This window comes from Oryx dammah, unplaced genomic scaffold (genome assembly GCF_014754425.2).
Source record: "Oryx dammah isolate SB20612 unplaced genomic scaffold, SCBI_Odam_1.1 HiC_scaffold_2, whole genome shotgun sequence".
Lineage (NCBI taxonomy): Eukaryota > Metazoa > Chordata > Mammalia > Artiodactyla > Bovidae > Oryx > Oryx dammah.
The window spans coordinates 177,226,173-177,247,459 of record NW_024070186.1 but is presented as its reverse complement, the minus strand read 5'-3'; the positions used below and the strand labels follow the sequence as shown (position 1 = coordinate 177,247,459).

The window sequence follows — 21,287 nt, the reverse complement described above, 5'->3', positions numbered from 1 at the left end:
CTGGGGAGCTATTTTCTAAATCTTCCTTAAATAAAAATGCTCTAGAAAGGCAGCAAAGCATCATGGACAAAAGATAAGCTCTAGAACCAGACAGTTCAGGACATGGAACAACAGACTGGTTCCAAATAGGAAAAGGAGTACGTCAAGGCTGTATATCGTTACCCTGCTTATTTAACTTATATGCAGAGTACATCATGAGAAATGCTGAGCTGGAAGAAGCACAAGCTGGAATCAAGATTGCCAGGAGAAATACCAATAACCTCAGATATGCAGATGACACCACCCTTATGGCAGAACCAGACAACCCATGTGCAAATCCCCACCTTGGCACTTACTAGTTGTGCAGCCTCACGCAAGTTCCTTAACTAGGATTGCTAGATAAAATACAGGATGCCTGCCTACATTTGAATTAAATATAAACAACTAATAATTTTTAGCATAAGTATATCCCAAATATTGCATGAGACGCACTTATACTAAAAAATGTATTTGTTATTAATCTGCAAGTCAAATTTAACTGAGATTCCTGGGTTTTGACAAATGGGCAACAGTATCTCCAGGTCTCAGTTTTCTCAGCTGAAAAGTAGGGACAAGAGTCAAACTTACTATGTAAGTAAGGATTAATCCTATATCACAAGGAGTAAATGAGTACGTAAAGTGTTCTCAATCAGTGCCAGCCATTATCCTATGTCTTGAATGAGTTGAAGAATTGTTTACTCAATCTCTCTCCCTCTAGACTGAAAGGCCCACATGGGTGGTAAGGTGACTACCTGTTCTGAGTCTCCAGTGTCTACAACTGTGCCTGGCAGAGACTAGAGGCTAGATGAGTAGGTACTGAACGAATAAATGAATATACAAACAGGAAGAGAGGGAGTATAGCTCAAATCAGGTTAAAATATACACATTTCATGAAGAGCCCCACTGCTAAAGAGAAAAGGGCAAGCACAACTTCTTTATAGATTACACAGACTGATGAACAAGATGAAGAAAGCAGATGCCGTGAGGCCACCAGCCACCTCCGTCTAGTGGCTGTAAGTGGTTAACAACCAGCAATCTCAGCGTAGCTCTCACACGAATGCTCATCTTCACCATAAAGTCAGTAAAAGTTGAAACAACAGAGACGTATGTCGGAACTTCATTCATAAGTGATATGACCTCTTCGCTGAATCAGGTAACAGTCTTTGAATTCTGAAAGAATGTTCTTTCAGTTTTCTGTGCTCTTTACAGAGCACAACATTGCACCCCGTCTACTAATTACCCTAATGAGGTAGACACTGGCCAGCTCACTGCAGTTCCTACCATGCCCTATTGTTCCCTAATGTAAATATCCATTGCCATCTATTTACACACTTGCGCTACTGTTTTTCTTATGGTCGAATTTAAAGGGAAGAAAAATATTTCCTGGACCTGCGATTGAGAGACTGATAATTATACCCAAAGATCCTCTCTCTTGTAATTCCTTTTAGCAACAGAAGCCCACAAGTTTTATCTGGGTACATGGCCTCTCATCTTATTCCTCTGCAGTAAGATGTGACTGTGGACTGTAAGCCAATGAAATGTGAGCAGGAGGGAAGTATGCAACTTGTGGGTCACATCCTTAAAGAGAGGCTGTTGACCCTTCACTTCCTCTTTCCCACAGCGCCCTCTCTGGGTTGGAGAATGGATACGTTATTTCAACCACACAAGCAGCAACTGCCTAGATGATGATGAAGCAACAAGACAGAAGGAACCTGGCCTCCCCAGTGGCCTTTTGCGGTAGAGTTGCCTCTCCTCTCTGGACTTCCCACCTCAGTTCAGTTCAGTTCAGTCGCTCAGTCGTGTCCGACTCTTTGCGACCCCATGAATTGCAGCACGCCAGGCCTCCCTGTCCATCACCAACTCCACCACCACAGTTCAAAAGCATCAATTCTTTGGTGCTCAGCCTTCTTCACAGTCCAACTCTCACATCCATACATGACCACTGGAAAAACCATAGCCTTGACTAGACGGACCTTAGTCGGCAAAGTAATGTCTCTGCTTTTGAATATGCTGTCTAGGTTGGTCATAACTTTTCTTCCAAGGAGTAAGCGTCTTTTAATTTCATGGCTGCAGTCACCATCTGCAGTGATTTTGGAGCCCCCCAAAATAGTCTGATACTGTTTCCACTGTTTCCCCATCTATTTCCCATGAAGTGATGGGACCGGATGCCATGATCTTTGTTTTCTGAATGTTGAGCTTGAAGCCAACTTTTTCACTCTCCTCTTTCACTTTCATCAAGAGGCTTTTTAGTTCCTCTTCACTTTCTGCCATAAGGGTGGTGTGGACTATTACACATAATATAAATAAGCTAAATTGTTTCAGTTCAGTTTAGTTTAGTCACTCAGTCGTGTCCAACTCTTTGCGACCCCATGAATCACAGCACGCCAGGCCTCCCTGTCCATCAACAACTCCCGAAATTCACTCAAACTCATGTCCATTGAGTCGGTGATGCCATCCAGCCATCTCATCCTCTGTCGTCCCCTTCTCCTCCGGCCCCCAATCCCTCCCAGCATCAGGGTCTTTTCCAATGAGTCAACTCTTCGCATGAGGTGGCCAAAGTATTGGAGTTTCAGCTTCAGTATGACTGCTTCCAATGAACACCCAGGACTGATTTCCTTTAGGATGGACTGGTTGGACCTCCTTGCAGTCCAAGGGACTCTCAAGAGTCTTCTCCAACACCACAGTTCAAAAGCATCAATTCTTCGGCGCTCAGCTTTCTTCACAGTCCAACTCTCACATCCATATATGACTACTGGAAAAACCATAGCCTTGACTAGACAGACCTTTGTTGGCAAAGTAATGTCTCTGCTTTTTAATATGCTATCTAGGTTGGCCATAACTTTCCTTCCAAGGAGTAAGCGTCTTTTAATTTCATGGCTGAGCTGCTGTAATTTGAGGGTGCTTTGCTGAGAGATAGCAGCTCAGCCTATACCCTATACAGACACCATATCTCCATCACAAGTAGAAAAACGAAAGACAAAAGAGCTTATAGCACGTTTCCAAAAAAACTGGACAGAACACGTTTCTTTGCAGAAGTGAAGACTAGCTCTCCGCCAGTTCTCCAACTCACCTGGCTCCTGAGTTTGCAATCCCTGTGCACTGAGAGGGGAACACAGGGGTGGGTCTCAGATACACACCTTCAGGCTGGGGATGGTGAAGGCAACGTGCCGTGAGTTCAGATAGGCCAGGACTCTGTGGGACAGGTCTGCCGTCCACACGTGGGAGCTTCAGTCAAAGACAGACAGAGAAGGTCATGATGACAGGTTCTGCTAGGATGGGTAGTCCCCCTGCTAGCTGAGAGTTCAGGGGACCAAAGTTCAGAGAGGACAGTGGGAGTGGGCCAGGATGCTAAGAACTCTGTGCTTGGAGGAAGGCGATGTGTTGCCTTGGCACAGTGTAGGGGAGTTTCCAGTATTAGGAACCCACCCAAACACCAGTCTCTCAAAGACAATAATCAGTTTCAGAGCTGTGTGCTATATTCTAAATCCTGTAACAATCCACTCAGATTAACAATCCAAACAGACAGACTTGGACAGGTGCCCCTCCTCCAGGGGGTCTTCCCAATCCAGGGATCAAACCCAGGTCTTCCTCACTTCGGGTGGATTCTTTACCAGCTGAGCCACCAGGGAAGCCCCCTGACTATATCAAATTTACAAAACAAATGCTGTGTATACCATGAGAGGCTGGAATAGCATAGTTAAGCCTGTTGGCTCAAAACCTGGGTTTGAATCCTGGCTCTACCACTCAACTGTGTGGACTCAGGCCATTTACTGAGTTTTCCTGTGCCCCAGTTTCCCTTCTATGTAACATAGCTGCTGCTAAGTCGGTTCAGTCGTGTTCAACTCTGTGCGATCCCATAGATGGAAGCCAACCAGCCTCTCCCGTCCCTGGGATTCTCCAGGCAAGAACACTGGAGTGGGTTGCCATTTCCTTCTCCAATGCATGAAAGTGAAAAGTGAAAGTGAACTCGCTCAGCCATGTCCGACTCTTAGCGACCCCATGGACTGTAGTCTACCAGAAGTGGGGTGCCGTTGCCTTCTCCGATGTAATATAGCTAACTGTGAGAATTAAATCTGTCCACACATGTAAAGTGCTAAAACATTGCCAAACACACAGAAAACGCACACCTTCATTCATAACAGCCAAAAATTGAAAACAACTCAGATGTCCAACAACAGGTAAAATGTTCAACAGGTGGTAATACCCATTCAGTGGAATGCCACTCACTCAGAAAAGGGGAATGAGTGGGACTTTTGCTTCCAGCTGTTATGGAGTAGCTGGCAATGGATAAATTCTCCTGCCTTAAACAATTAGAAGGCCTTTTATAATCACATTCTCGTTATAGATAGATAGATAGGTGCTGCTAGATAGATGGATAGTTAGAGACAGATAAAAAATTTTAGCCTGCAAGAATATATTCAATACTGTCAACTGGAGTTACCTTAGGGAGAAGAATGTTTATGGGGATCTTTCACTCTAATATGATTGAGCGCTCCTGTCATGGGGCCCCAAGTCTCCCATCTGTCCTTCATAGTACTTGTTATATTAGAATTATCTGTTAATATTTACTATGTAGTGCCCTGCTCCACAGGGTGCCATCTAACAGCACATAAAGGGACAGTGAGGGACTTTCCTGGTGGTCCAATGGTTAAGACTCCCATCACAAGTGGCACCAGTTCAACTCCTGGTCAGGGAACTAAGATCCCACATGCCACATGGTGTGGCCAAATAAAATAAAATGATAGAGCATTCTAAAAAAATAAAGTGACAGTGCGCCCTGGGGCCAGGCTACTAGATACACACACGAGCTTCATCACTTCCCAGTTGAGGGAATCAACCTTAAATCACCTCCTTGGGCCTCAGTTTCATTATTCTATCCAATGAGATAACAAAAGGACATACCTGGGTGGGAGGAGGCTGAGGTTTGTGAGGATTATATGTGTATTCTATGCATAAAGCACTTAGAATAGTACCTGCTACATAGTAAGCACTCAATAAATGTTAGCTCTTGTGTTACAGCAGAGGGGGCCAAAACTGTATGGAACAAATGTATCTATTCTAAAACACTTGTGAATTGGCTAAATTTTGGATAAACTGGATAAACGAGTATATAGTACTTTTTATAGTTAAGGGACTTCCATTAAGAAAATCTATTCCATCCCTCCCCCTCCCCTTTAGGATGAGTTACCTTTGAAACTTTATGAGATCCAGCAATGCTACAATGGAAATAAAATGAAAAGACAACTTAAAAAGGAATCATTCCAGAGAGATCACAGGCACCTCCTGTTTGAAATTCTTAGACGCAACAAGCGGGGACAGTGGGAATGTTACCATTCAGGTAGCTTCCATCAATTATTTCTTCCTAAAAGGCAAACAGATAACATCAAGCATAACATCCACGAGTTGGCGGTTTTAGCAGAGGGGATGCTGTTTAGAAGAAAATGGAATACTCACCGCCATCTTTTGCAACAATGGGTGCAAATCTGCAACGAAGCCATTGAATGTATAAACAGAATTGAATGGGATGACCTTCAAAAATACAGATGTGTTAAGAAAAGAGCCCCCAGAAAAGGTTACTCATGACGGAAATTTTTAGTGAATTTTTTTATACTTGTGCCAGTGTGAGGAAATCTTGGTTTGAGAAACCCTTTTAGAATAACCCTGAAAATTCTACACCTACAGGCGCATACAGGGCACACAGGCACACACACATCCCAGAACACTCTGTAGCACCATATACCTGAACTGACCTAACCCCACTCCATCCCCTGAGATGTGTGGACACCGTGCCAGATGACTCCTCCCTCGGGACTTACCCTGCCGGGAGCCTGGAACGCTATAACTTGCCACTCCAAGGCTCAGGAAAAGGAACAGCCAAAGAGAGCATCTCCAAGGTTCCTGAGACATTCTCCTGCAGTTAATTCAAGCACAGACATGATAAAAGGTTGTATATTTTAGACATATTTAAGAATAATCAGAAGACAAGGGAAAAACAGACCCAGAATCCCTTCAAGATTTTGTTTTTAATTCCATCCCCCTTGCTCCATCTAAACTTCTTTGCTGGTGTAAAACACAATCGTCTCTCTCCTCAGTTATAATGGCCTGTTTATATTCTTAAAACCACCTCTCATTCCCCTCAATTGAACAAAGAGGAGTGGTTAAAAGCATGGACTCTGTTATAGCTGATAAGGGACTTACATCTAGAAAATAAAAAGAACTCTTACAATTCAGTAGGTAGATGATGAACGAGCCAACAGGGAAAAAACATGAACCTAAACTTCATTTTAAAAAAATACAAATGGCCAGTAAGCACCTAAAGGACTATCAGTGTCGCTCAGTTCAGTTCAGTCGCTCAGTCGTGTCCAGCTCTTTGCAACCCCATGGACTGCAGTACACCAGGCAAATATTAGTTTTCAAGAACATGCTGTTGATAACTAATGAGACACTGTAAGTGAGCCAGACCCTGTGGAGCCTTCCCAGAATGGACCCCGCCCCCGCCCCCCGCCGACACCGTGTCCTCTGCCTGCCTCTTGTGTAAAGAAAGACTTTAGCTTCCTAGGCCGTCCCCAAGTGCCAAAGAGTAAATTCGGAGAAGTGAGAAAATGCAGAAAGGAAGGGAAACAGTCAAGCAAGACAAAATAATAATACTTTAGCCATTAAACAGTGTCAAGGACCTTTAGTTTCTTTCTAGTTTCTCCTCAAGGACTGAAGGTAATATTCTGAGCCACGTCGTTTGAGCTGTTTTGTAGATACTAAAGCCCCCAACAGGCGGAAGAAGTTAACTGTATTCTGTTGCTGCGTGTGTGCATCCTCAGTCACCAGTCATGTCCGACTCTTTGTGACCCCATGGATTGTAGTCGGCCAGGCTCCTTTGTCCATGGGATTTCCCAGGCAAGAATATTGGAGCAGATTGCCATGCCTTCCTTCAGGGAATCTTCCCGACCCAGGGATCGAACCCAGGTCTCCTGCGTCTTCTTCATCACAGGCAGTTTGTTTACCGCTGAGACCCCTGGGGAAGCCAGTATGCTGCCCACAAGCACATAAACCCCAGACCAATTGGAACCAGATGGTCCCTCCTGATCACCTCACCAGCAACCAATCAGAAGAATGTCCATGAGCTGATCACCCCAAGTCCCTCCCCTTCCTTCACCCTGTCTTTAAAAACCTTTCCCTGAAAAACTTTGAGGAGCTGGGGGAGCCTTTTAAGCACCAGTTGCCCTGAACTCTTTGGTTTGCCCCCTGCAATAAACACAACACTTTCCTTCACCCCAACCTGGTGTCTGTAGATTGGCTTTACCATATGCAGGCAAGTGGACCCAAATTTGGTGTGGTAACAATTTCATTCCATATGCACTAGAATGGCTAAAAGTTGAAAAAATTAACAATACTAAGTGCTGACAATAATGTGGAGCAGTGTGAATTCATACCTTGCTGATACAGCCACTTTGGAGAACTGTTTGGCAGTGTCTTATAAAGTTAAATATACAGTACTCTACAATCTAAGAATTATACCCCTAGGTATTTACCCAAGAGAAATTGAAACATACATCCATACAAAGATTTGTAGAGTTCCATTCCAAAAATTAGAAACAACTCAAATGTTCAACAATAGATGAAAGGTTAAACAAATATGGTATATCCACTCAATGGAACACCACTCATCAATAAATAAGGAATGAGTTGGACTTCTGCTTCCAGCTATGATGGAGTAAATGGCAGTAGATAAATTTCCTTGCCTTAAACAATTAGAAAACAAATGAAACAAAGGTTTTCAGACATCGGACAACAGGTACAACAAGACTGAGACCCCTGAGAGAAGGGAAACTGTGAGAAAATAGAAAATATGCATTGGTTTCTGCCCCCAGTTCATGGAACAGGGCCACTAAATGCCTTGTAATTTCCTAAATGATAAGAGCACACGGAACATCTCTTGTTCTAATACTTGGGTTTTGATCCATCCCTGATACAGGGCTCCTAAGTCCTCGCAAATGCTTAAGTGGTAGAACTAGGTGCGGTGCAGCCACTCTGGAGAACAGTGTGGAGGGTCCTTAAAAACAAACAGAGCTACCATAGATGACTGTCAGGACCTACCGTATAGCACAGGGAGCAGCAGTCCTACTCGTGGGCACGTAGCCACGGAAAACCAGAACAGGAAAAGATAACGTGCCTCCCTCTGTTCACTGTAGCACTACTTACATTCTCTCCAGGACATGGAAGCAGCCTAAGTCTCCGTCAACAAATGAATGGATAAAGAGGACGCGGTACATACGTACAACGGAAAACTACTCAGCCATAAACAAAAAGAATGAAATAATGCCATTTGCAACAACATGGACTGACCTAGAGACTGTCATAGTGAAGTAAGACAGACAAATATCACATGATTTCATTTACATGTGGAATCTTAAAAAAAGACTACAAAAGAACTTATCTAGAAAACAGAAGCAGAGTTACAGGTACAGAAAATAAACTTATGGTTATGGGATGGGGGGGTAAACTGGAAGAATGGGATTGACATGTACACACTACTGTGTATAAGGTAGATACTAATAAGGACCTACTATATAGCACAGGGAACTCTACTCAATACTCTGTAATGATGTATACAGGAAAAAAATCTGAAAAAGAGAAGATAAGGGCTTCCCTGGTACCTACCTCATAGCATCATATGAGGATAAAATTAGTTAATGAAGTAAATCACTTGGAACAATGCTTGGCATGAAGAAAGCCCCACATATGGGTTTAGGAAATAAACAAGCCAAACTGATGTTTTCAAAATTCAAATAATGAGAAAGTGTGGAGAAAGAGTGTTCCAGAAAAAGGGAATCAGAAGTGCAAAGGCTGTGACGTTAGGAATGCAACTGATATGTTCAATAAATCACACAAAGATGACAGCAGTAGGTGAGATTAGGTCATCGTAAGCACCTTGACTCCTACTTGCAGGGAGACAGGAGCCATTGAGGGATATTAGAATGAGAGCGGGCTTCGCCAGTGGCTCAGCAGTAAAGAATCCGCCTACAATGCAGGAGACGCAAGAGACCTGGGTTCGATCCCTGGGTTGGGAAGATCCCCTGGAGAAAGAAATGGCAACCCACTCCAGTATACTTGCCAGGAAAATCCCATGGGCAGACGAGCCTGGTGGGTTATAGTCCATGGGGTCATAAAGGGTCAGACACGACTGAAGTGGCTGAGCACAGCACAGCCTGAGTGTGAAAGCCACGCTCTGACTTTTAAAACACTAGCTCCATAACCCCAATTGCTTGTTGAGAATGCTCTGAACAAGGGCAACAGGTAAAGCAAGGAGACCAGTAAGAGATGAACAGTGATGACTTAGTCACAGATGGCAGTGAGGGTGGCAAGAAGTGGCTGGGGATATTTTGAAGGGTTGTTGTTGTTCAGTCACTCAGTCATGTCTAACTTTGCGACCCCATGGACTGCAGCACGCCAGACTTTCCCTGTCCTTCACCATCTCCCGGAGCTTGCTCAAACTCATGTCCATTGAGTCAGCGATGCCATGCAACCATCCTGTCCTCTATCGTCCCCTTCTCCTCCTGCCTTCAATCTTGCCCAGCATCAGGGTCTTCTCTAATGAGTCAGCTCTTGGCATCAGGTGGCCAAAATACTGGAGCTTCAGCTTCTGCATCAGTCCTTCCAATTAATATTCAGGATCAATTTCCTTTAGGATTGACTGGTTTAAGCTCCTTGCAGTCCAAGGGACTCTTAAGAGTCTTCTCCAACACCACAGTTCAAAACCATAAATTCTTTGACACTTGGACTTCTTTATGGTCCACTCTCACATCCATATGTGACTACTAGGAAAACCATAGCTTTGACTATATAGGCCTTTGTAGGCAAAGTGATGTCTCTGCTTTTTAATATGCTGTCTAGGTTTGTTGTAAGGAGCAAGCATCTTTTCATTTCACGGTTGAAGTCACCATCTGCAGCGATTTTGGAGCCCAAGAAAATAAAGTCTGTCACTGTTTCCATTGTTTCTCCATCTATTTGCCATTAAGTGATGGGCTTGGATGTCATGATCTTCATTTTTTGTACGTTGAGTTTTAAGCCAGCTTTTTCACTCTCCTCTTTCACTTTCATCAGGAGGCTCTTTAATTTCTCTTCGCTTTCTGCCATAAGGGTAGTAGCATCTGCATATCTGAGGTTGCTGATTTTTTGAAGGGTAGAGCCAATAAACTGAATGTGAGGAAGAAAAGACAAGTCACAGACACCTCCAAGGATTTGGGCCTGAGCATCTAGAGAGGTGAGAAATAGGAAAAAACCATAGGAGTGGCAGATTTGAGGAAGATGCCCTGGAGATGTGGACAAGCTAAGCTTGAGATGACCATAAAATACACAAGTGGACAAAGCAAGTAGGCAGTCTGGCGTTTGAGTCTGCAGTTAGAGCAGGGCTCAGACTGGAGCTATCTACACAGAGCAGCCAGCAGATACTTGAACCCAGGCCACTGGATGAGTTCACCAAGAAAATGAGCATAAGGGAGAACGTGGGTGAGCTTTAAGGACTGAGACCCAGGCGTTCCTTTGTTAAAATGTTAGGTAGACCAGGTGCAGTCAGCAAACTCAAGACTGTAGGAAACTCCCCAGAATGAACGACCTAGTTTCTTCAGCAAATACACTGCAAAGAGAGAGACAAACATAGACACAGACACACACACATACACACAGAGGAAGGAACTAGGAACTTAAAAAATGTAGGAGCTATAACAATTATTCATAGCATATAGACTTTCAACAGACTGGTTCCAAATAGGAAAAGGAGTACGTTAAGGCTGTATATTGTCATCCTGCTTATTTAACTTCTATGCAGAGTACATCATGAGAAACGCTGGACTGGAAGAAACACAAGCTGGAATCAAGATTGCCGGGAGAAATATCAATAACCTCAGATATGCAGATGACACCACCCTTATGGCAGAAAGTGAAGAGGAGCTAAAAAGACTCTTGGTGAAAGTGAAAGAGGAGAGTGAAAAAGTTGGCTTCAAGCTCAACATTCAGAAAACGAAGATCATGGCATCTGGTCCCATCACTTCATGGGAAATAGATGGGGAAACAGTGGAAACAGTATCAGACTTTATTTTTTGGGGCTCCAAAATCACTGCAGATGGTGACTGCAGCCATGAAATTAAAAGACGCTTACTCCTTGGAAGAAAAGTTATGACCAACCTAGATAGTATATTCAAAAGCAGAGACATTACTTTGCCGACTAAGGTCCGTCTAGTCAAGGCTATGGTTTTTCCAGTGGTCATGTATGGATGTGAGAGTTGGACTGTGAAGAAGGCTGAGCACCAAAGAATTGATGCTTTTGAACTGTGGTGTTGGAGAAGACTCTTGAGAGTCCTTGGACTGCAAGGAGATCCAATCAGTCCATTCTGAAGGAGATCAACCTTGGGATTTCTTCGGAAGGAATGATGCTAAAGCTGAAGCTCCAGTACTTTGGCCACCTCATGTGAAGAGTTGACTCATTGGAAAAGACTCTGATGCTGGGAGGGATTGGGGACAGGAGGAGAAGAGGACGACCGAGGATGAGATGGCTAGATGGCATCACGGACTCAATGGACGTGAGTCTGAGTGAACTCCAGGAGTTGGTGATGGACAGGGAGTCCTGGTGTGCGGCGATTCATGGGGTCGCAAAGAGTCAGACACGACTGAGTGACTGAACTGAACTGAACTGAACTGAACTGATGGCTGCCTTCACGCTACAATGGCAGACTGGGAAGTTGCAACAGAGGCTGTGTGGTCCCACAAATACTTACTGTCTGTTCCTTTACTGAAAAAGTTTGCCAAGCCTCCTCTAGAGCTACATTCTTATATACTTAACAGAAGAAATGTGATGTTTGAGATGGTTTCAACATAATACAGGAGGGAGGAAGTAAGTACGGAGGAAACAAGTTGAAAACTGAAGCTGAAGCCCATTATATTCCTGTATGTACCTTTGTATGGGTTCAAAATTTTCCACATACAAAACATAAATTATTTTTTAAAAGAAAAACAAAATAAAAGGAACTGTGTTTTTATTTTTATACAAGCGTGGAGAGACGTGGAGGAACTGGGAAAGGGTTCTGAAAGGAGTGACCAGAGGGCTGATAGGAAAACAGGTGACTCCTAGGCAGCTCACAACCCGATCCCCATATGCCACCCTCTCGGGAAATTAAAAGGAGCCCCACAGTGCACATCTATGGTTTCCTGAGATTACTTTCTAGGTGCCCCAGCATCCTCTAATACAGATTTCCCTGCTATTGTCTGGCTTGTTATGCAAATAGATTCTCTATCCCCCCAAGGGGACTTCCACAGCGAGCTTTGGGAACAGTTACGCTCATTTTACTGCTCAGGGCAAAAACAAACTGAAATTTTGGAAACCTCCAGACACGGAAGGCAGAGCATTCTAATAGATTCTGAGTGAACTTGATCTCAAAGCACTTGGTAGACGCCTTCTGCCCCATCAATCCCATCCTGCAGGCGGGGACGTTCAGCTCTCCTAAGAGCTCTTACATGCTTTGGGACTTTGGGGAACCTATGGCCCTTTTTCCCTCCCTTCCCTTTGGTCAGCTGCCCTGGGGCATTGGCCTTATTCACAATTCTCCAGTTTCCCAGACAATGAGGCTTCTTGTGCTTATTGCTGCAGTGTCCCTATTAATTCTACAAGGGGTTTACAATTACTGAAATAGAAGCTCCACTTTCTGCTGCACATTAAGTCTTCGTTCCAACGAAATCCCAGTCCAAAGCCAGGATGGGATTTGGTTTTAATTAAAAGTGCCTCAGGTCACTCCCTTTCAGGAGCTTAGCCAAGAGGATTAAAAGGACTGAGCTGGGCAATGGTGATTTGGGGGTCAACAGCTTTCTCCATGCATCCAGCCCCCTCCCCATCCAAAGGCCTGCAGATGAGCGAAAATCAGGCAGGCAAGGACTGCTTTGAAGAAACTCAAAATGAAACCAGTAACAATAACCACAAACCTGAACTGAACGTGGATTCCTAAAAACCTTGACCATCAGGGTTTCCTGGGACTGAGGGATTCCGCTTTAAGACCTGGAAAGTTGCAGGCAGACTGGGATGAGCTGGTCATTCAATGCATGAGAAACATTTTGCAAAGATGCTGGGAGGTTCCCCCATGCTGGGGCATCCCATCCCAGATAGAAACCAACAATTCACAATTACATGGAGTTTTACTGTCTGCAAAGCAGTGCCATTTAAGGTTCATATCATGGATACAAAGATACAGGTCTACAGATACTAACCTGAAGATTTTCTACTGAAAGCAAAAAAATAACCCCACAAGACCATTTTCATTAGTATTAATGCAAAGTGGTCTAACTTGTCTGGTTTGTAGGCTACCAGGCTATTTGAACTGGATTTGGATTTCATTTTGAACTGTGGTATTGGAACAGCCCCATCCCTTGAGTTCTACTTAAGGGAATGTGTGCTTTGTTTTTAGACTAGAGGCATCAGGCCTGAGTGCTGCTCCCAGCTCTGTCTCTAACGGTGAGACTCTGCCCTGTCATTCTCCTCCCTGTCTTTGAGTCTCAGGAGAGCAAAATGGAAGGCTTGGGATTCTGTGATAGAAGGAGAGAGAGGAGGATGCTGTCTCATTGGGCATCCTCTGCCTGCTGGGCCAATACATTTGCTCCGTCCACCAGCCCTGAAGGTTTACTTGGTCTCACAGGCAAGTTCAGCAGACACACAGAACTCAAACAGTGAGCAAATGGCAGAAGGGGGGCCCAGACGCAGGGCCACCTAGCTCTCTAGGAATCATAATTGTAGCGACCACTAAATGAGTGAGAACTAAGCCCGCATCCCTCTACACACACTGCCTCACTTAGTCCTTGCAGAATCTTTGAGGCAAATATTTCTGCAATTTCTATTTCACAGACAAGGAAATGGGTTTTAAAAGGTCGAGTGGCCTGCCGAGGATCACACAACTAGTAGGTGGCGGGGCCTAATCATTTAGCTCCTGAGCCCTGAGCTAAATGATTCCAAACACTGAGTAGCTCTGCTCTCCAGCCTCTACTTAGTGGCCCTGAACCTGAACTCCAGATGGCCAGTGCCACCTCAGGGCTAGAAGGCCCAGTTTTCATTTAGACCACTGATTACTAGCCGTGTGCTCTTCAACAAACTCCTTGACCTCTCTGGGCTTACGTTGCCTTCTTTGTACAATGCGGATGGCGATAATACCTCACAAAGACAGGGGCTTCCCTGGTGGCTCAGATGGTAAAGAATCTGCCTGCGGTGCAGGAGACACAGGTTCCATCCCTGGATGGGGAAGAGCCCCAGGAGGAGGGCATGGCAACCCGCTTCCGTATTCTTGCCTGAAGAATCCCACGGAGAGAGGAGCTTGGCAGGCTTCAGTCCATGGGGTCCCAAAGAGTTGGACATGACTGAAACCCCTAAGCAGGCACAAAGACTGTGTAAATGTTATTTTAAAGTTCATCAATTTATCCAATGTGTAACGGTTTGCTCTACCTGAATATTCTCATTTCTTGCTCACAACAGCCATGAAATGTAATTGGAAAAATACGTAGAGAAATTTCCTTGTATATAAAATATGTAAAAAAAAAAAAAACTGACCCCAACACTGGCACATATAAACACTGGACAAATAGTAGCTATTATTATTGATGCTTCTCTTGTTGCTATTGATATTATCATGACAAAGTCCTTGCCTTCGTGGCTGCTCTTATTAAGCGGGTCCGGATCTCTTTCTTAGAAATTTCCTCCCCTCCCCTGCCATGGACGCCCCCTCCCCACGAGCCCTTCAAGTCGCCGAATCTCCCTCTGCCCACTCTCCTTTCTCCCTCTGGCCCCCGCCGCCCTCCTTGTACCTTGCGCCCCTTCTCCAGGCAGCCCCCCGAGGCGAGTCCCTGGCCCCCGCGCACCCCAGCGCCTGAGCAGCTGCCGCCCGCGTCCCCTGCGACGAGTCCCGCGGGGGCCTCGTCCCCGCCGCCCGCGCCTCACCTGCGGTGCCCGGCGCCGCTGCTCCGAGTCCAAGGCGGGCGGTCCCTGCGGCGGCCGGAGTGGAGACCCGGGCACCGAGCGCTGTGGGGGTCACAGTCCCGCAGCTGCAAGACGCCAGCAAAAGCGCGCCCTCTCCCTCGCCCCTCTCCGAAAGAGCAGCGAGGAAAGAGGCTGAAGGGCTCTCCAAACACATCCACCAATTGCGTGTAGGGACTTTATTTGGATCTGAATTCAAACAAACTATTTTTAAAATGATGGAACAATTGGAGCAATGTGGTCGCTGGAGGTTTACTGGTTAGTTTTTTTACGTGTGACAACTGCAATATGGCTCTTTTTTTAGAGTCCTTATCTTTTGCAGATACATATTTACAAAGCTGAAACATGATGTCTGGGACTTGCTTGGAAATAACAGGGACCAAGGAGGGGCAGGAATATGGGTGAAACAATCTGGGTCCTGTGTTGATACTAGCTGCTTCCCGAGCAGGGGTTATTATTATCTATTTTCTTCTTTTTCATGTGCTTGGAACTTTCCATAATACAACGGTTAAAAAACAAACAAAAGAACTGTAAAGATATTCAGACACCTTGATCAGCAAATGTGACCAAATTTATATAAAGGGGAAAAAAATCCTCAGAAGTAAAAGAAAAGTTTGTGCACCAAAATTTTTAATGTAGCAGCACTGCATATAAAAGGATAATCAGGTGGGAAAAGATTCAACTCGGGTTCCCATTAAGGAAATGGTTACATGAACTATACTACATCAACTTCATGGGTTATACAGCTATTTAAATGGGTATGAACAAAGACTGTGTAATAAACACACAAGGAAATAATTTTATATCTAAAAAAGTCAAACATGAAGTCATATGTGTTTATGTAAGGGCTTCCCAGGTGGCTCAGTGAAAAAGAATCCGCCTGCCAATGCAGGAGACACAGATTCCATCCCTGGGTTGGTAGATCCCCTGGAGGAGGAAATGGCAACCCACTGCAGCAGGCTGGCCTGGAAAATTCCATGGACAGAGAAGCCTGGAAGGCTACAGTCCACGGGGTTGCAAAGAGTCGGACACAACTGAGCACGCACACATGGAACATATATGCACGTGTATTAAAACAGGAAATACATTGAAGAGTTAAGTGTGCATGGTGGAATTATGCATAACTATCTTTTCTATCTTTTCTAAGCTCTATACAGTCAACAAAAAGAAGGACCAGGAGCTGACAGTGGCTCAGATCTTGAAGTCCTTATTGCAAAATTCACACTTACATTGAAGAAAGTAGGGAAAACCACTAGGCCATTCAGGTATGGCCTAAATCAAATCCTTTACTATTATACAGTGTAAGTGACAAATAGATTCAAGGGATTAGATCTGATGGACACGTGCCTGAAGAGCTATGGACAGAAGTTCATAACATTGTACAAGAGGCAGTGATCAAAACCATCCCCAAGGAAAAGAAATCCACAAAGGCAAAATGGTTGTCTGAGGAAGGCTTACAAATAGCTGAGAAAAGAAGAGAAGCAAAAGGCAAAGGAGAAAAGGAAAGACATACCCATCTGCATGCAGAGTTTCAAAGAATAGCAAGGAGCGATAAGAAAGCCTTCCTCAGTGATTAATACAAAGAAATAGAGGAAAACAATAGAAAGGTCAAGACTAAAGATCTCTTCAAGAAAATGAGATACCAAGGGAACATTTCATGCAAAGATGGGCAGAATAAAGGACAGAAACGGTATGGACCTAATAGAAGCAAAAGATATTAAGAAGAGGTGGCAAGAATACACAGAAGAACTATACAAAAAAAGATCTTAATGACCCAGATAACCACAATGGTGTGATAATTCATCTAGAGCCAGACATCCTGGAGTGCGAAGTCAAGTGGGCCTTAGGAAGCATCACTCCAAACAAAACTAGTGGAGGTGATGGAATTCTAGTTGAGCTATTTCAAATCCAAAGAGATGATGCTGTGAAAGTGCTGCACTCAATATACCAGCAAATTTGGAAAACTCGGCAGTGGCCACAGGACTGGAAAAGGTCAGTTTTCATTCCAATCACAAAGAAAGGCAATGCCAAAGAATGTTCAAACTACCCCACAATTGCACTCATTTCACATGCTAGCAAAATAATGCTCAAACTTCTCTAAGCCAGGCTTCAACAGTACATGAATCGAGAATTTCCAGATGTTCAAGCTGGATTCAGAAAAGACAGAGGAACCAGAAATCAAATTGCCAACATTCGTTGGATCACAGAAAAAGCAAGAGAATTCCAGAAAAACATCCACTTTTGCTTCATTGACTATGCTAAAGCCTTTGACTGTGTGGATCACAAACTGTGGAAAATTCAAGAGATGGGAATACCAGACCACCTTACCTGCCTCCTGTGAAACCTGTATGCAGGTCAGGAAGCAACAGTTAGAACTGGATATGGAACAATGGACTGATTCCAAATTGGGAAAGGATAACAGCAAGGCTGTATATTGAAACCCTGCTTATTTAACTTATATGAAGAGTACATGATGTGAAATGCTGGGCTGGACAAGCTAGAATCAAGACTGCCAAGAGAAATATCAATAACCTCAGATATACAGATGACACCGTCCTTATGGCAGAAAGTGAAGAGGAATTAAAGAGCCTCTTGACGAAGGTGCCTTTTCATACTGTTCATGGGGTTTTCAAGGCAAGAATACTGAAGTGGTTTGCCACTCCCTTCTTCCATCACTTCATGGCAAATAGGTGGGGAAACAGTGGAAACAGCGACAGACTTTATTTTTCGGGGCTCCAAAATCACTGCAGCCATGAAATTAAAAGACACTTACTCCTTGGAAGAAAAGTTATGACCAATCTAGACAGCTTATTAAAAAGCAGAGATATTACTTTGCCAACAAAGGTCCGTCTAGTCAAAGCTATGGTTTTTCCAGTAGTCACGTATGGGTGTGAGAGTAGGACCATAAAGAAGGCTGAACATTGAAGAACTGATGCTTTTGAACTGTGGTGTTGGAGAAGCCTCTTGAGAGTTCCTTGGACGGCAAGGAGATCTACCAGTCCATCCTAAAGGAAATCAGTCCTGAATACTCATTAGAAGGACTGATGCTGAAGCTGAAGCTCCAATACTGTGGCCACCTGATGCAGAGAGCAGACTCATTTGAAAAGACCCTGATGCTGAAGCTGAAGCTCCAATACTGTGGCCACCTGATGCAGAGAGCAGACTCATTTGAAAAGACCCTGATGCTGGGAATGATTGAAGGCAGAAGGGGATGACAGAGGATGAGATGGCTGGATGGCATCACCAACTCAATGAACATGAATTTGAGTGAACTCTGGGGGTTGGTGATGAACAGGAAGGCCTGGCGTGCTGCAGTCTATGGGGTCAGCAAAGAGTTGGACACGACTCAACGACTGAACTGAACTGATGAAGGTGAAAGAGAGTGAAAAAGCTGACTTAAAACTTAACGTTCAAAAAACTAAGAGCACGGCATTCAATCCCATCAATTCATGGCAAATAGACAAGGAAACAATGAAAACAGTGACAGACTTTATTTTGTTGGGCTCCAAAATCACTGCAGATGGTGACTGCAGCCATGAAATTAAAAGATGCTTGCTCCTTGGAAGAAAAGCTATGACAAACCTAGACAGCATATTAAAAAGTAGAGACATTACTTTGCCAACAAAGGTCCGTCTAGTCACAGCTATGGTTTTTCCAGTAGTCATGTATGGATGTGAGTTGGACCATAAAGAATGCTGAGTGTTGAAGAATTGATGCTTTTGAACTGTGGTGTTGGAGAAGCTTCATGAGAGTTCCTTTGACTGCAAGGAGATCAAACCAGTCAATACTAAAGGAAATCAGTTCCGAATATTAATTGGAAGGACTGACGCTGAAGCTGAAGCTCCAATACTTTGGCTACCTGATGTGAACAACTGACTTACTGGAAAAGACCCTGATGCTGGGAACAATTGAAGGCAGGAGAAGGGGATGACAGAGGATGAGATGGTTGGATGGCATCGCTGACTCGATGGACATGAGTTTGAGCAAGCTCTGGGAGTTGGTGATGGACAGGGAAGCCTGGCATGCTGCAGTCCATGGGGTCCACAAAGAGTCAGACACAACTGAGCAACTGAACAACAAATTTAATTGTGAACTCTATAGAGATTTTCTCGCAATCCTTTACATTTAATGAAACACCTCTCAATGCCTGAAATTTAAAAACTGAAATGTATAATGCTGACATTACTTTGTTGGTGGCAGAATTACATATACTCTTCAAAAATGACCGACTCCGCTGCTCTGTTGCTCAGTTGATAGTTTATAAATATTTATTAGTTATTTATAAATAATTATAATATTTATCAGCATCCTCAAACACATCCTTTTATTCCTAGGCTCCTGGTTTAATCCTTCAAACAAGAAGCTTACTCTCAAGCACTAGATGATAGAAAATGTCTTCCATCTTTTGTCAATTTTTGATTTAGAAAATAGGTGTCTCATTTCACATGATTCATCTTGGAGGAATAAATGTATCTTTTATTGTCAAAATTTTTAACGCTCAAAATTTGTAAATGTGTATGCGTGGGCACATAAAGGTATGTAAAAAAGTCCAGAAGGGTAATACCAAAATGTTAATAGTGGTCCTCTAAGGGTTATGGTTCAGCTAAAATCTACTTGCATGTTCTTTACACCTGTCTGTATTTTCTTTTTCTATAACAAACATGCTACTTATAATGCCAAAACCAGTAGTGCTTTATGATCAGTCACAGCCACCCTATAAATAATAAATAATAAAAACAAGATGGCAAAATCAAGTGTAGGGAAAACTGTTTTGTTCTGCTGAGTATAAAACGGACTGCCAACATATTCTCAAACATTTCAGCTCTACCATTTGAAAAGCATTGAGGGTTCCGAGTTTAAAAGCAGTGTTCTGCATCTTGGTTCCTGGGTTTCCACACCAAAAAAAAAAAGACTTAGAGAACAAACTTATGGTTGCCAGTACACAATGCTCTATATAAAATGGATAACCAACAAAGACCTACCGTATAGCACATGGAACCCAGCTCATTGTTATGTGGCAACCTGAATGGGAGTCTGGGGGAGAATGGACACATGTATAGGTATGGCTGAAACTAACACATTGTTAATCAGCTATTTGTTGTTGTTGTTTAGTCTCCAAGTCGTGTCTGGCTCTTTGTGACCCCAGGGACTCCATGGACCGCAGCACACCGGGCTTCCTTGTCCTTCATTATCTCCAGTTTGCTCAAACTCATGTCCATTGAGTCGGTGTACTGGCTATACCTGAATACAAAATAGTTTTAAAAAGTGAAAAAAAGATGAAAATATAAAACCAATGTACTGTGTTGATTCCTGAACAAGATAGAAGAAAATAGCATTTGGACATCATATCTGTTCTTAATTATTTTCCACAACTTAAGAAATGCAGGTATATAAGACATTCCAGATTTACATGGTTATTTATTTGGGGATATAAAGAGGGGATCTTTACTTTTCATTTTATACTTACTGAAAGTAATTTTTAAATGGTCCTGCACAAAAAAATAGACTAGTATATAATTCATATGAATACAGCATATTGACTCTAAAATCCAGAGGGAAATCTTAAGTTCTAGTTATGGAATAACAATTTTAATTCTCCAGAAGTATGAAATTTCTTAATGAAAAAGTACTTTGGTATCAGTATACACTGATTCCAATTCTTTGATAGCAACATGGATAGCAAGCTACAAAGTACAGGTTACTAGTAAACGAAACCCAATGCCATACAAGTTGTACTATAAAAACAAATCACCAGAGAAATGCAAATCAAAACCACTGTATACCACCTCAGATCCATTGAATGGCTACTATCAAGAAAAATTCAAAATAACAAATGTTAGGGAGGATGTAGAGAAATTAGAATCCTTGTGCACTGTTAGTGGGAATGTAAAATGGTGCAGCCACTGTGAAAAACAATATGGCAATTCCTCAACAAACTAAACACAGAATTAGTGTCTGATCCAGAAATTCCACTTCTGGGTATAGATCCCGAAAACAGCAACTCAGAACAGATTGTTCATACACCCACGTTCATAGTCACATTATTCTCAATAACAAATAAAAGTAATGCAGGTGTCCATTGACAGATGAATGGATAAGCAAAAGGCACAATGGAATATTATTCAGCATTAAAAAGGGAAGAAACTTTGACATATATTATAACATGGATGAACTTTGAGATCATTGTGCTCAATCAAATAAGCCAGTCATACACAAAATAATATTGTATGATTCTACTTATATGAGGTACCTAGAATAGCCAAATTCAAAG

General features: G+C 43.3%; 1 protein-coding gene across 1 annotated transcript in view; it reads right to left on the bottom strand.

Moving 5' to 3' along the window:
- Positions 1-5,933, bottom strand: part of OTOA (otoancorin) — a 70,164-nt gene extending 64,231 nt beyond the window's left edge. Inside the window, exons 1-5 of the mRNA XM_040257765.1 lie at positions 5,835-5,933; positions 5,473-5,501; positions 5,350-5,380; positions 5,207-5,234; positions 3,156-3,243 (exon numbers count right to left, since the gene is read on the bottom strand). Coding sequence (XP_040113699.1) covers positions 3,156-3,243; positions 5,207-5,234; positions 5,350-5,380; positions 5,473-5,501; positions 5,835-5,925 — 267 coding nt within the window. The 5' untranslated portion in view covers positions 5,926-5,933. The remainder of the gene's footprint in view (positions 1-3,155; positions 3,244-5,206; positions 5,235-5,349; positions 5,381-5,472; positions 5,502-5,834) is intronic.
- Positions 5,934-21,287: the final 15,354 nt, after the last annotated feature.